The sequence below is a fragment of the Microcebus murinus genome, chromosome 26, assembly GCF_040939455.1.
Source record: "Microcebus murinus isolate Inina chromosome 26, M.murinus_Inina_mat1.0, whole genome shotgun sequence".
Lineage (NCBI taxonomy): Eukaryota > Metazoa > Chordata > Mammalia > Primates > Cheirogaleidae > Microcebus > Microcebus murinus.
In genome coordinates this window covers 14,376,455-14,393,092 of record NC_134129.1, presented here as the reverse complement: position 1 = coordinate 14,393,092, position 16,638 = coordinate 14,376,455, and the positions used below count along the sequence as shown (strand labels likewise).

General features: G+C 38.1%; 1 protein-coding gene across 2 annotated transcripts; it reads left to right on the top strand.

Moving 5' to 3' along the window:
- The first annotated feature begins 1,216 nt into the window (after positions 1-1,216).
- EXOC1L (exocyst complex component 1 like) lies at positions 1,217-16,630 on the top strand. 2 transcript variants are annotated; one of them, XM_075997796.1, is made up of 3 exons: positions 1,217-1,553; positions 11,913-12,043; positions 16,231-16,630. In XM_075997796.1, the coding sequence occupies exons 2-3, from the start codon at positions 11,942-11,944 to the stop codon at positions 16,495-16,497; spliced, it is 369 nt and encodes a 122-aa protein (XP_075853911.1). In that variant the 5' UTR covers positions 1,217-1,553; positions 11,913-11,941; the 3' UTR covers positions 16,498-16,630. The 2 variants fall into 2 exon arrangements, with proteins under 2 accessions (XP_075853911.1, XP_012613684.1); XM_012758230.3 differs by having other exon boundaries at positions 1,217-1,573.
- The last annotated feature ends 8 nt before the right edge of the window (positions 16,631-16,638 follow it).

The window sequence follows — 16,638 nt, the reverse complement described above, 5'->3', positions numbered from 1 at the left end:
AAAGGCCCCATCTCTTAATACCGTCACATGGGCAATACCTGAAGTGTGGAGGGGACACATCAAGCCATAGCACATGCCCCTGTTTTATTGATGTAGCACTTTGGCTTCATGGACTGGCATATACTCCTCCTCCACCACCTTTACACTTTTCTCTCATTCTTTTTTTTTTTTTTTGAGACAGAGTCTCACTCTGTTGCCCAGGCTAGAGTGAGTGCCGTGCCATCAGCCTAGCTCACAGCAACCTCAAACTCCTGGGCTCAAGCAATCCTCCTGCCTCAGCCTCCCGAGTAGTTGTGACTACAGGCATGTGCCACCATGCCCGGCTAATTTTTTCTATATATATTAGTTGGCCAATTAATTTCTTCCTATTTATAGTAGAGACAGGGGTCTCGCTCTTGCTCAGTTTGGTTTTGAACTCCTGACCTCAAGCAATCTACCCTCCTCGGCCTCCCAGAGTGCTAGGATTACAGGCGTGAGCCACCGCGCCCGGCCGTCTCTCATTCTTTAAGCTCCAGATCTTCTCTTTCACTGATACCTTCCAGGTATAAATACCTTTTCTATTCTGTGTCCCCTTCTCTTTTGTGCCATATATCGCTTTTATGCATTTACAATAATTAACTTGGTGTGCTCATCTCTATTAGATTTTAAGCTCCTTGAGGCTAGGAAATTCACCCGAGAAACAAATATAATATTATATAATGCTTTTACCCCAGTAGGTACCTAATACATTTTGGTTTGTGAGTGGACAATAAATAGTATTAAAGCAAGCCTATTTAAAATGTCCATTTTAAAAGTACTTTAGACCCAGCAATTGGTGCAGACTCTCATGGAAGCGATGGTCTTAATGCACTGCAGGAGGGGAAAGAAAGGAGGGAAGGAGACTTGTTGGAAGTGTGGGGAGCAAGCACAGATGCCTTTTCTCTTGCCGATGATAGCAAAGTTCTTAATGAAAGATGATCCCAATCGATACAGCCAGACAGCTGATTTATATAATGGCATCGAGCTGAAGGCATGGGCTTTCTCTGCACAGTGCCGTGCAAAGGGGGAAAGGCTACCATGCTGGAATAACCAAGGGACGCCACAAGTAGATCTGTGCATGGCACTTGGTGGTCGTCAATATGTCCCCCCAGCTGCAAGCCACAGGGGAGCTCCAGAGAGCAGCCTGCCTGCGGCTGGATGCTGAAGGCTCACGGTAGGGCTAGCGCCGCCGCTGTGCTTTGGCTGCTGCTGCTGCCACTGGGCAGATACGGCAGTGAGGGGTCTGACCGCCCTGAGTGCTCCCAGGAGCCTGGGTTGTGGCTGGGAATGAGAAGTTAAAGACAGTGAGGACTGGGAGGTAGGTGGGCAGGACTCACCAAGGAGCTCCAGACCCAAGCAAGAAATCCAGGGAGCAAAAGGAGAGGAAGAGTGAGCTTGGGCTAAGAGAATCAACGCCAAGTGGCACTGGAGGAAATGTCATCATTGGTAAAGGAGGACTTGGAGAAGAAACTGTTCAAGCCACTCTCGCAGAATCTGTACGAGTTTATTGAAATAGAGTTCTCGGTTCAAGACAGGTATTACCTCTGTGTGTCAGGTAATCTGTTCTTTCTGTTGCTTTGTTTCAGAAAGCAAATCGCCCAGAGATGCTTGGGTGATAGAGGGAGACTTTTTTAAAATTTTATTTTCCTATACAGCACCTGTGTCTTCTTGTGATAGAGCTTAACTATGCCAAGTGTAAGAATTTGGATTCTACGGATTTTTTTTTTAAAGTGTTAAAGATGAAAAAAAGAACAAAATATTGTACTGAGAATATTTTGGTTAGTTGTTCAGAAATGAAACTGGATATGTACTTCTCCTGATTTGATTATTTTGTCTCCAGTCTTTTATTTAATTCACTTGCGTGGCATGCAATTTTATTGTGTAAGAACTCATTTTTAAAAATGCAACAGAGAGCTCTCTGTGTATTTTTAAATTCGTGGGAGAATTGAGTTATACAGCTCTATTTGCAATCAGTCTGGGCAACTGGGGTTCTCCCTTTTCATTCCCAGAGAGAAACAAAACCTTAGATTTCCTTCTGAGGGCTGGTGGTTTATTTTGACTGACTGACTGGTGGTTTATTTATCTGACTTCCTGGTGGTTTATTTTGAAAACAGAAATTATCTTTTAAAATTTCTTTCTCTTATAAGCAGTGTGCTCACAGAAACAATACTGTAATGATAGAAATTTTGTTTATGAAAATGGAACTTTAAGGATAAGAGGATGTTCTCTAAACTAACTAAAATAGAGGTTTTTCCTTTATGCTTCTACAATTCATGAAAATTGTCCAAAGCTACAAATAGGCTTTTGCACCTAATTAAGATTTGCCTAACCTGTGATTTTTGTGCTGAATTTAGACTGAAATGCTCATGCCATTATTGAATTTAGTATACAGCACTCCCTTTTCCCAATCCATGCCTTTTAATACTTTTCATGGGCTTAGGAGGAAAGTGCTTGGAAATTTTTAAGTGTCCATTCTGAACTTGTCTGCTTAAGGCCCACACCTATTTTCGGAAAACAACTTGTTATAATTCCCTTTCTGATAATTGCCCTAGAAGGACTTTCTAAAGGTGTCAAGAGAGAGTACTGTAAGGGAAGTAGAACATCTTTAAAGAGAGTGCTAAGAATTCTTTAAAACTGTATTATTTCTAATAAATATGGTAATATTTACCCAATAATAAGAATAATATTTATCTAACAGTTTAGCATATTTTGCTATATAACTACAAAGCGTGGAGACATGGTATATCAGCAATGTAAAAAACTTAATGGGCCCAGGGAAAAGAAATTAAATTATGGAAAAAAAGTCAATTAACAGTTTAAGAAATTATTTTGTACCTTAACCATCAAATCACTGTATCTTAAAGTATTTTTACTTAATATATTAGAAGAAGATGCTTGTTCCAACATTAGAATTTAATAATTTTGTACTTATTGTAATCCTCACTTTATAAAGCTAATTTCTGTTGTGTAACATTAGTATACAAGTATTTTTAAAGAAAAACTTATTTTTAAAAATCACAAAAGTTGAAGTATCCCAAGAATGGAAAAACAAGCACCAGATATATTCTCCAGCAAACTGGTATTAACTGAGTAGCACCTAAGTGGACACATAGGTACTACAGTAATAGGGTATTGGGCAGGTGGGAGGGGGGAGGGGGGCGGGTATATATATACATAAGGAGTGAGATGTGCACCATCTGGGGGATGGTCATGCTGGAAACTCAGACTTGTGGGGGGGGGGTAGGGCATTTATTGAAACCTTAAAATCTGTTCCCCCATAATATGCCGAAATTAAAAATAAAAAAAATCACAAAAGTTTATAAACCTAATTTACCAAATATATCTTAGTGCCTCCCTCAAAATTATGTAATTAACTAAATTTGTTCTACCTGACATGGAAAGAAAAAGTCTCCTAGACTTACATGTTTGGAAATAATTCGATGATTCTGTCATGGAAGAAGCAAGGAAAAAAACAAGGTCTTCTCAGAGTTGAGGAAGAGAAGACGGTATTGTGATATTCCAGATACAAGTTAACATTTTAAGCCGCATTAGTTCAGTAACTTTTCACAATTCTCTTCTATATCATAGCCATGAGTTCGAGAGCACTTTCCCCAAATGTAACATGTTTTTATGACAGTTGCAAATACATTTTGACAGAATAGTGACTTAAGATAAGTCAGTGTGATGCTTAACATTCCTAAATCTTTGACCATACTTTATTCAGAAATTTCATTTATATGAATCAAACAGGTCACAGCATTTTCAGGGCAAGTAACTCCATACTTTGAGTATTGGCTGCCTTCAGGGAGTGGAGCCACATAGTTTTGATTTCCTCTTTATACCCTACATCCAGGAGTTCTGGATTTGTGAGACTCATGAGTCCAGTGTAGCCAGATGTATTTTTCAAATTCATCAAATTATGTTTAAATATGGTTAAACTTTCTTTATTTATCTGACCAGACTCTGTCTTTAACAGGCATCTCACAACCAGAGGATTGTGATTTACTGTTAAATCTTGATGTTTACCTGTGTCGATGTCAAAATCAGATGTCGAAAACTCAATTTCTCTCTCTGTAGTTTGCTAGGAGGTACATTGCAGATTTCCTGGGAACTCAGTCCCCTTCCTCCCCTCAGGGTTTGCTTGGTCATTTCTCCCTGGGATTAGCTTCCCCTAGCCTAGAACATCATTATCACTGGCAGTTAAAAGCAGCCTCTTCTTATAAAGGAGGGAGGAGTTCTGTTATGTGCAAGCACTAGAAAGGGGTAAGTCATGTGTACAATGAAGAGTGTGCAAATGTCTTAAAGAAATTCTGAAAGTCTTGAAATAGCATAGTCAAGCATTAGCCAGAATTGAATGAAAAGTAACAGGGCATGGTGAAACAGACCTTGGAATGCTTGGAATCAGACAGATCTGGAGTAAAACCTGGCCCACCTACTGGCTGAGAAATTTGGAGAAAGATAATTAGCTTCCTCAGGCCTCAGTGTTGTCATTTCTGAAACAGAAATAAAAACACCTATGTCTGCATCCAGTGCTCCCTTGTTAAATCTTTATCAGACAGGATAAATTATGTTCCAAATAAGTAAAATATAAAAGTTATGCTTTTGGAACTTATAGGAAAAATATATTTATTATAAAAATATATGCTGGAATATATGTGTACATGCATATATACTGTAAATATATATTTATAGTAAAAATATAAGTATATCTTTAATATATAAAGACATGATATATTGTATATTATATAAACTAAAAGTCATATGTATATTTAGATATATTTCTAAGTATTCTCATATCTTTCAAAAAACATTTTCCATTCATAGATACTTATCTAAAAATAAATGACATTTGCTAGAATTGTAAAAATATTAATAGTATGCGTAAGTTCTCTACATGTATTACTTTTTGATGCCGGAACAGAATTACTCTGTAAACCAAAGAATCTAATAATTTTGTCAAATCACTTTACAATAAGAATGTTAACAATGAGAATATTAAATAAGAATCAGTTAACAAGAAAGAGAGATTGCTAAAAGCAATTTAAAAGGCTTCATTTGAAACCACTGCTGCTAAATTGTGAATTCCCAGTATCTTAATGACAGCATAAACTAGAATTTTTTTTTTAAGCTTTCATTTCAGTGGATAATAGTATTGTCTGGGGAGAGATTAGTTTAATTTTTTCAGCTCTAAATTGAGGACAAATTATTCCAGTACATAGTGTTTTGTAAGAATAAAAAGTGGGGTAATGCTTTGAAAAGTTTTTATACAATAAAAAGCGTTGTTAATAATATTAAATAGTAGGCTGGGTGTGGTGGCTCATGCCTATAATCCTAGCTGGAGGCTGAGGCGGGAGGATCGCTCAAAGTCAGGAGTTCAAAACCAGCCTGAGCAAGAGAGAAACCCGTCTCTACTAAAAATAGAAAGAAATTAATTGGCCAACTAAAAATATATAGAAAAAATTAGCCGGGCATGGTGGCACATACCTGTAGTCCCAGCTACTTGGAAGGCCGAGGCAGAAGGATTGCTTGAGCCCAGGAGTTTGAGGTTGCTGTGAGCTAGGCTGACACCCTGGCACTCTAGCCAGGGCAATAGCGAGACTCTGTCTCAAAAAATAATCATAATATTAAATAGTAGAATAACAACTACATAGGCCAAAATATATCCAAACAGGTATACATATGTTCTGAAAATAGAGCTAAGCATAGTTTATTAATATATACATATTCTTTATTTTTCAAGTTGCAGATTTACTCAAAGCTGTTCTGATGTATAATCATTTAACATCTTCCCTTTCATGAGCCATAATATTTCCTTTAATAAATATTAATACACTTGGTTCTGCAACTATAGGAATCTTGTGCTCAAAAAGAACACACAAGAAAATTCTAATTCGACTGCATTTATTATTCTCCATTTTTAAAAATTATGAAAACAAAGTACAGGATTGATTTAGGAATTGATTTCTAAAATTGATTTTGTTGTAACTATCATAAAATTTACCACAAAACTTAGTTACAATCAGGATTGTGAGTTGGGGAACAAAGCTTGAATACCAAAGTATATTTTATACTTTAAAATTCATGCTCTTTATCTTCTAAATGCAGAAAAAACACACTTCATTATTTTTGCTTAATTCTTTGTCTCTCTCTCTCTGTCTCTCTCTCTGTCTCTCTCTCTCTCTCTCACACACACACACACACACACACACACAAGGCAAGTGCATTTGTGGAATATCACTAAATGTCTCTAAGAGGAGATTTAAACAAAATATTCTGACTCTCCAAATCAGGATACCTGTAGATGGGAACTACAACATGGAAATGCTGACATTCCCATTTGGGTCCTCTTGTTACCTTGCATTTATTGTGACTTAGCTTTTAGTTCTAAAAGGGCCAAGAGTTTGGATTTTAGAGTTAGAATATTATCATTATCTCTAAAACCAACCATCTACAACATCATCATCAATTATAGTAGCTCATGAGACAGACTTTCCCACTGGCTAATCTACTACTTTGGAAATATAAATGTGGAAATCACGATGTCCTGCCAGTTCTAAGCTCCAAGCCACATCATTTGTAGAGCGAATGGAAACTTTATAGCAGAGCTTTGAAGGAGAAAAAAGATTAAAAATTTTTCATTATTAAAATGACATTCTTGATGATGGGATGGAAGGGATGGTTATAAGGCATGTCTACAGAGTGCCAGGAACAAAATCTACTTAATGACTTTATGTGGTTCCTTTTAATCTTCAAGACAACCTTATGAGATAGATAAAATTCCTGTTTTGCAGACGAGGAAACCATGGGTCACAAGAAGTTAAGTAACTACCCCAAGGTCACAGGTAGTAAATCTAATTCTTTGCCACACTGCTGCTAACTAGTACGAATAGCTGCATTTCTTTTTTTTTTTTTTTTTTGAGACAGAGTCTCGCTTTGTTGTCCAGGCTAGAGTGAGTGCCGTGGCGTCAGCCTGGCTCACAGCAACCTCAAACTCCTGGGCTTGAGTGATCCTTCTGCCTCAGCCTCCCGAGTAGCTGGGACTACAGGCATGCGCCACCATGCCCGGCTAATTTTTTATATATATATCAGTTGGCCAATTAATTTCTTTCTATTTATAGTAGAGACGGGGTCTCGCTCTTGCTCAGGCTGGTTTTGAACTCCTGACCTTGAGCAATCCGCCCGCCTCGGCCTCCCAAGAGCTAGGATTACAGGCGTGAGCCACCGCGCCCGGCCGAATAGCTGCATTTCTTAACATGTGTGCCAGGCGCTCTGGTAAGAACTTCACATATATCCTCATAGTAGCCACTTCTTAGGCATGATAAAATCAAGGATTGCAGTGGCTGAGTAACTTGCCCAAGATCACCAACAAATAAGTGACAAGCGGAGCCTTTAAATACTGGCTCACTTCTGTCTGACCACTATGCTGTATTGCTTTCAGTGAGTACACAGAGAATATGCTAGATTAGACCTCATAAAACCAAACCTTGCATAAGCCTCATTCAATGTCCCTCTTTGTTTCTTTGGTGCTTCTGTTCATATAAAACCACTTTCTTTCTCTTGCATTCTATCTCGTATTTCTATAAATACAGCAATAACTCACGTCCTAACTTACTTATAGCCAGTCATTTTCATATTAAAGACATTTAGTGCAGCCCCAAATTTGATTTTATAAAAGTATTTCTAGAAAAAAATATTATTTGAAAATTACTCTTTGCTGGGTGCAGTGGCTCACGCCTATAATGCCAGCACTCTGGGAGGTCGAGGTGGAAGGATTGCTTGAGGCCAGGAGTTTGAGACCAGCCTGGGCAACATAGCAAGATCCCATCTCTACAAAAAATTAAAACTTAGCCAGGCATGGTGGCTGGGGCCTCAGTCTCCCTACTCAGGAGGCTGAGGCAGGAGTAGCACTTGAACCCAGGAGTTTGAGGTTACAGTGAACTATGATCATGCCACAGCACTCCAGCCTGGGCATTAGCCTTCTCAATAACCTAAGATACCACCAATACTTTGTAACATTTCACTACTGCTGCTTTTCTTCCATATCTCATAGTAATTTTTCCTATTATTTATTAAATAACTTAAATGATGAAAACAATTCTGTGACTCCAGGATGTAAAATAACAGAGTTGTTTACTTAGAGCATCTCCGTGCAACTTGTGAGCTACTGTTTTTCTTCTGTTCTGCCAAATTATATCGGATCAATTGGCCAATCTTTCCACTTAGCTTTACAAATAACATTGACGATTTTACTATGGTAATAGAGGCATTTGTGAAGGACAAAGTTTATTTTCACTTTTAAACTAAAGTAAATGATTGGCATGAGGTGAAGATTATAATTCTGAAAATGCTCACTAAAATATTAGAACTAGAGCAAATTCATTCTGAAATTCCCTATGTCTATAGATATTATTCACCAAATCATAATTTTACAACAGAAGCGCTGAGTTGGTTACTGAAACCAACTCTCTAACATTTTCGCTACATAAACACATTTTTGTTTTAAGACAATGTGATAAGTTTCCACTTTGCCATTGCATTAATGTGCATACGGCCATTTAATTTTAGCTGGCAGCAAAGTGCAAGTGTGCAAATTAGGGATTGGGTCTACTCCAACCTGAGCAGACTTCTTTGGCTCATGACTAAAGACAATTCTTGGAGCCTTCTTAGCTCTAAAGGAGGCTATTTTGTCCAATAAAAAAGGCTTTATTACATCATTTAAGGTTAACTTTTTAAAGAATGCTCTTTTATTTTCTCAGTTTGGTATCAGTGGGACCACTAATGTAAGAAAACTTGATGACTGGTAGATCCTCCCTTCTTAACATCTCTTTTCCCCATTCCCCACCTCCAACCTATCCTTTATCGAATGTTCTAGAAGAAGTTCCCAAAATTTAAAGTTCAGCCTGTCCATTCACTTAAATTCCTTCAGTGACACTCTCCCCTCTTGCATGTGTGCACACGGCTTTGGGAATAACATTTGAACTCCTTAGCCTGGTATTCCAGACCCTTCAGGAACTAGCCCTTGCCTAAGTAGCTTCCTAGCACCTACCCGTACCTCACACTTCATGCCAATACAACTGCCTCCTGGTGGAAGGAACTGTCTCCAGGATCTTTTTTTTTTTTTCTTTAAAGAGACAAGATCTAGTTCTGTTGCCCAGGCTGGGGTGCAATGGCACAATCATAGCTCACTGTAACCTCAAATTGCTGGGCTCAAGCGATCCTCCTGCCTCACCCTCCTGAGTAACTGGGACTACAGACGTGTGCCACCATGCCCAGCTAAATTTTTGTAGAGACAGGTTCGTGCTATATTGCCCAGGCTGGTTGTAAACTCCTGGCTTCAAGCAATCCTCCCGCCTCAGCCTCCCAAAGTGCTGGTATTACAGGTGTGAGTCATTGCACCTGGCCTGTCTCCAAGATCTTAGCCTTAGAAAGTATGACAGAATCAAGTGTCCCTCCACTTCAACACACCAGCCTGCTAGCTTAAGGGATTCTCTTCTAACCCTTTTCTCCTCCCAAAGCTAATGTCTACACCAGTGGAGGTGGACTTCTTTTAGCACTAGAGAAGTATAGATGGGCAGAGCCCACCAACTTTTGTACAATGTCAGGAAGGTCACAGACCCTGAGCCAGTTCAGTGACCCCAGGTTAAGATCTTCGGCTTGAGGTCCTCTCCAGGATGTGCCCCTCAATCACTCCTGTTGTCCCCAAAATGTGCAATCCCCCTTCTTCCAACCTCCTGGAATATATAATCTCAACCATGGCCTTTAGTCTTCCTTCCTATTACCTTTTTCAATCCTACCTAACCCAGGGACTGCCACACAATATACACTCAATCAGTGTTAATACATTAAAGAGTCCTCTGCAAGCTCGAAATTCTAGAGAAACTGCCCTTCTGGAGGAAATCCATGGTCTTCCCCAAGTCAGATGCAGTGAGAGGGCTGAACTCTGCCTTATCTAACAAAGTGATTTCATGGGATTGTCTCCAAAGCTTTGGAATTCTCCATCCTCTTGATTCCCACAGCATTCCACTGTCGGGCCTATCTCTATTCTGAGGCCCCTTCTCAGAGCTCTTTGCTGCCATCTCATTTTTCTCCACTTTCTCTTACCTCTTTGCTCTGATCCCTAAAAAACCTGGTCTTGGGAATTTTTCCAAACACCAAAATCCCAAGTCTGTATTCTCCAGCCCTAAACTACAAAACTTCCATTTCATTATGTGCTGAGATAATTTCTGGATAGCTCATCTGTATGTTAAAAACCAAACTCATTTTTCCACCAAACCAGCTCCTCCTCCATATTTTCCTATTCGGGTTTGCATCCGTTGTTTGGGTTTCGCCCAGGGTTATTTCCACCCAGTGTTGTCAGTGCCTCACTTAAAATCTTCGCTGGATTTCCCACTTCTATTTCCATTGCCCACGTCCCATGCCCAGCTTACTACACCAGCCTCTTCAAACAAACAAAACACTTTTTTTTTTTTGAGACAGAGTCTCACTTTGTTGCCCAGGCTAGAGTGAGTGCGGTGGCGTCAGCCTAGCTCACAGCAACCTCAAACTCCTGGGCTCAAGCGATCCTCCTGCCTCAGCCTCCCGAGTAGCTGGGAAGTACAGGCATGCGCCACCATGCCCAGCTCATTTTTTGTATATATATTTTTAGTTGGACAATTAATTTCTTTCTATTTTTGGTAGAAACGAGGTCTCGCTCAGGCTGGTTTTGAACTCCTGAACTTGAGCAATCCGCCCGCCTCGGCCTCCCAGAGTGCTAGGATTACAGGCGTGAGCCACCTCACCCAGCCCAAACAAAACACTTTAATAATTACTATAAACCAGGCACTCTCCTAAATCCTTTATATACATTGTCTACTTTAATCTTTATATTAATTAATACTTGTGAGTTTGTATCATTCTGATGTCTGCTTTACAACACGAGAAAACTGAGGTTTAATCCCACCAAGGATTATGTAATTTACTCAGACTGTACTGTAAGAGGTGATGTCATGATTCGATTCTAGAACAGGAGTTCTCAAACTTTGTAAACAGGGGACCAGGTCACTGTCCCCCAGACTGTTGGAGGGCCGTTGGTGAGTGCGGTGCACATTCCACACATGCGCACTGTGGGCCCGGGACCAGTCGGCTGCTAAGCAGGACAGGCAGCGGCGGCAAAAACACCCGGTGGGTGGGATAAATGTCCTCGGTATGTGGCCTGAGAGCCAGGCCTTAGTTTAAGGACCCCTGTTCTAGAACGTCCAATGCTGGAACCCACTGAGCTGCCTTTTCCAGAGCACCCCAGTGCCTCTTTCGTGTCTTCTTCAATGTGTCCTGTCCATCACTGCTCCCCCCAAAATACTCCTTTCACAGGGCACCATTTATTAGTCTCCTGCTCAAGGAGGAAAGAGACTTAATACGTAAGTCAGAACTGTTTACCTTCCTCATCTTACTTTCTTCTATTGTCATAAATTAAAATTGCAACTTGTTCTGATAAACACTTGGCACTGACTGTATGCTAACACTAAGCCTCTTATTTCCTGCCCTAAGTTGAACCTCATTCTCCACCACAAAGCTCAAAGCAGATAGCTCAATATTCTATGTGACAGACATTACCGTGGCAGTATGTAACCACAATTGTAGCAAAAATAAAGTTGACATTCTGAGCAGATTTGGAGGCATACTCATGAAGATTCAGATACATCAGGGTTTAAAACTGGGGTGCATGTATAATGTGGGTTCAAGGTCATTATATAAAAAGGCCACACATAAAAAATATTGAAAAGTGTGACTTGAATAAATTATCTTTTAAAAAATCTATTATGTTTACATAATAGATTATGTTTAACTATGTATACGTATAAATTTATGTAATACATAAAGTTTATTATGTATTAATAAACTACTTTTCTATTCTGCAGTGACCAAGAATGAAGAAGTAAAAATAATTATGGTGAAACACTACAGAATTGGGCTAGATGAAAAATATGAAGTAACAAAAAAGTGGTCTTTGAACGATCTGCGGATGATTGATGGAAAAGAAGCAGACACTGTAAGTGTTACATTTTATAAGGTGATACAGAATCAATACACTGGAGATCTTTTTTTTTTTGAGACAGAGTCTCGCTTTGTTGCCCAGGCTAGAGTGAGTGCCGTGGCGTCAGCCTAGCTCACAGCAACCTCAAACTACTGGGCTCAAGGGATCCTCCTGCCTCAGCCTCCCAAGTAGCTGGGACTACAGGCATGTGCCACCATGCCCGGCTAATTTTTTGTATATATTAGTTGGCCAATTAATTTCTTTCTATTTATAGTAGAGACGGGGTCTCGCTCTTGCTCAGGCTGGTTTCGAACTCCTGACCTCGAGCAATCCGCCCGCCTCGGCCTCCCAGAGAGCTAGGATTACAGGCGTGAGCCACCGCGCCCGGCCTACACTGGAGATCTTTATGTTCAATATCCTGCTTCATATATTCTTGGCATGTACTAAGTGTTAAGATGACATTGTTCGCTTCTTAAGTGGTGTGGTTTAATCTACTGGGATGATCTGCTGGTTTTTTGGTTCTGTTTTTATGAGCTTGAATTAGAATTTTGTCTATTAAATTTAAAGGCATCTTTCCCAAGGGACTCTTATCAGGTTTAATACAATCTACCAGTCAATGCTAAAAATTTAAATGCCATTTTTCCAAATATATGTCGCTTCCACAATCACCTTCTCCCCACCCTGATTTCCTCCATATGTTTTGGGAATTCCTTCCCTTGTCTTCAAATTTTACTGTCATCAAGCCCACTTCGTCCTCCAGAAGGATCATATAACTCCCAGAAATCCTATCATCTTAGGGTTGAAAAGGGAGAAAGTGTGGATACTACAGCCTCCCACTTGACCACTTGACAAATGATTTTCCCAGTCTGTCCTTGAACTCTTCTGTTGATAGAGAACTCATTCCTCTCTTGAACTTTGGACATCCACAATGCTTAATTTCCCTTCTTTGGATTGGTTGCTTACCACCTCTACAAATTCATGTATTTATCCATTCCTCCATTCATTTATTTATTGAGGATTTATGCTATACCAGGCCCTACTAGTCTCTGAGGATACAGTGGAGAAATAGACAACCATAAGCACTTAATTCTGCCTCAATTAATTAATTAATCATCTAATCTCAATATCTAAATTTTGTTCTTTATTGAAATCAATATATACTATCTGCTATTACCTTGATTTATCACCTAGAAACCCTTTTTTAAAAAATTGGTGTGTTTGTCTTGACTTCTTGGTGAAGGAATGCTTGATTCTATTGCTTTGTTACCTAAGAATGCACATAACATTTTTCTTTTTTTTTTTTTTTGTAATCCTCCACATAACATTTTTCTAACCATATATTCTACCTAAATGTTTCACACATAGGAAATGGTTAAATATATCATTGCATATTCATATGATGGAATATTATAAAGCCAGTATAAAACATGTTTCCAAAAGAATACCTCAGAATACAATTCAGCCATTTAATAAGTCTCTTAAAAATCAACTAAATATAAAACTCTTCTAAAATATTATGTTAATTTTGCATATTTAGTCTATCATATTACTAAAATCTGAATCTTAAATCTTAACACAAATACACATAACTATACATTTGTGTATATATGTATGTATATATAAAACAATCGGTACTTCAATAGTTATCTCTGTGTGATGAGATTATAAATTTTTCAATTATCATTTTCTTTCTTTGTTCTTTTCTGTATTTCCCAAATTTCTATACTGCATTAAATTTTATCAGAAATCCATGTCACGTTTACCAATCTGTAGTTTCAGGAATTAACTCTCTCCACCTAATTTTTGGCCCACTTTTCTTTTCTTTTTCCTCAAGGTCTCAAACATTATTGATGTCATAATTATTTTCTACAAGTTTGGTCAATGCCTGAGGATGCATTCCTCAGGCCTATCAACAATCCTGTTTCAAGCAGCTAGCTGTACTCTAATTTTTCCTTACATTTCTTGTCCTTTAATTCTATTCCAACATTGTTGATTCTTCCCTTTTCAATTTGAAGATTATTGTCTTCGATAGTAAACTAGATACAAAAGAGAAGTTGACTATTTCTGTTTTTCTCATCACCTTAGTACCTAAAATATTAAATTGCCAGAATAAAAACTATAATATTCAACAAGCTCCTTTAAAGATTTCTTTCCTATGGATGAAGAAAAAATATCTTGGCTGTTCTGGGAATTCCACTTCTCTCTCTTGGAATTGAATCCTCAGAAGTCAGCATTTATTATATTTTTCTCAATAGCAACGATACAGTTTTCAATAGGGAAATTTCAAGCCAGAAAGCCATTGACTTTAAAATAGAATGAAATTGAAACTGAAGTCAATTTATAAAGCAGAAATCAAAATGATCTGGGATTTGGAGACTAACTGGTACAACAAGAGACAGGATAATGTAGCAAAAATTGGGGTTGGACGATTGAGATCTTGCTTTTATCCTGACTTTGCCAGTGATTAAATGTGCCAATGCCCTGAATTTTGCCTCTCTGGAAACTACTGTATTATCCCAGCTAAAAACAAGAGATCACTAAATGATCTGTGAGATCTCTTTTAGCTCTAGGATTCTACCAAAAGAAAGAGAGACAGGGACAGACAGACTTGTATTCTATGTGCATGCATGCTCAGGCTTCAATTATTAGGCTAAAGGAAAAGATTAATCCTCTCCAAGCAGTTCAAAGACATAAGGAGTATTTTTTTCTACCTGATGAGGTACAAATATTTGGGAGCAAAAATACCATAAGGAGCATGATTAATATCTGGTGATGGGATGGGTGTGATTTCCTTTTATGGAGATTCTTGGCCAAATTGTCTTTGAAGCTGCAGTTATGACAGCTAGAAAATATTTCCAAGTGCGACTAGGGAAGTGCCGTGTTTAAAACCATATCACCCTTGTACAGTCTTTTTTAAAAGCATTGTTACATTTTGTTTTCAAGTTTTTTTAATGATGTAGGACAAGGTGGTATTAATACCAATATTACAATCTTTAAAGGCAGATCTAAGAAAGGAAATTATTATTTATTAAGCTTCACACTAATTTATATGATTCTCATGTAAATTTCACAGCAACCCTATCTAAAATGAGAAGAAAAGTGAGAGTCAGATTAGATAAGTACTTTGCCTGTAGTTATATTACACAGTCAAAATGGTTATCTGACTTCAAAACCCATGCTTTTTTCCCGCCTCCTTCAAGAATTTTCCTATTTGAAAAAGAAGTTGCAAATATATAAGTTGCTTGTATATAATATTTACGTACTACATGCTACTGAATTATTAATACTTCTGTTAGGTTTGGTCCCTCTCTGCCTCTTTGTCATTTAGGCCAATGTTTATCTACACTTCTCCTTTCATAGGACTACTTCGGATCCGTTCAACACACATTTGTTGAGAACTTAATAGTTGCCATGGATAAGCACTAAGAACACGAAGATAAATAATGCAAAATCTCTTCCCTAAAGGAGAGTTAGAAGGTAGACACATAATGAATGTGAAAGCATTCTGTTTTATAAATGCAAGGCATTGTTGTTACTGCTATTAATAACAGTAGCAATTATTATTTTAACTTGCAGCACCTAGATTAGATTCGATGTTCCCTTTTTCTTGAAACATTTCCACTAGAAATATAGCAACAGACTAGAGGCAGTCTTTAGTAATTTGTCAGTCTCAGTCAATGAATTAATGGTCCTTGGTATTACCTTCAAAAGTAATTCCTTGTTATTAACTTCAAAGATAGCAAGTTGGTGATCTGTAGCATGCTAATGTCCAATTAGCCATCCTGTATTTCCTTCTTCTACCTTTGAAATAGCACAAGGAACCAACCTCCTACTAAGCAAAAGAAGAAACCTTTTCTCCCCTCCAGAAGTCTGTGAGTGGGTTTATTCTCTTCTTTGATCCCCATACATCCTTTCAGATTCACTGCAATCGGAATACTTGATAATTGTACATTCGGAGGCACATTTTATTTGTATAATTGAAAAAAACACAGACGTTTCAAAAATAATCTTATTGTTGATTTTTCAGAATCAATTATATTTGAAATAGATAGCTTTGGAAAACTCATTTGCAGATTTTTAGAAATATGTTTGATACTGATACTTTACATTCAATAAACATATCCAACAGAATATGAGAGAATTCAGGAAACCTAGCTACTTTCTTGGCTACAAACTAAATCATGTCTCTCTTTCTCCTCTAGGACAACCCATTTTTTGATCTGCACTTCAAGAAAGTGTACAGTTTGGAAGCATATAGCTGTGCTTCTAAATATGCCTTTGCTCGAACAGTAAATAAGCTGAATCATGCATATCTTAAGAAGGACTTACAGATCGTGAACTTTGATTCTACTTACATTAATGATGATTCCATTTGGTCCTCCAACAACAAGGATTGCTTGGTCCTTATGAGAATATGCTTTTATGCTTTCAATCTTGTGTGCTTGTCCCTGTGTCCCTTGCCACTCTAAAGATGTATACCATGTTTCCTTCATCAGTGTCCTATGAAAATGATTCCCCAAGTAAATATTGAACATCATAATTTTTTCCACACATCAGTGACTATTATTTATATGAAAATAAAGTAATGCTTTGTGAATTGCAGTGAAATG

Bases quoted from the DNA above. Each gene is read 5' to 3' on its own strand.
- EXOC1L (XM_012758230.3), top strand. From the start codon at position 1,453: ATGTCATCATTGGTAAAGGAGGACTTGGAGAAGAAACTGTTCAAGCCA. The intron at 1,574-11,912 runs GTAATCTGTTCT...TCTATTCTGCAG, and splicing joins GTATTACCTCTGTGTGTCAG to TGACCAAGAATGAAGAAGTA. The intron at 12,044-16,230 runs GTAAGTGTTACA...TTTCTCCTCTAG, and splicing joins ATGGAAAAGAAGCAGACACT to GACAACCCATTTTTTGATCT.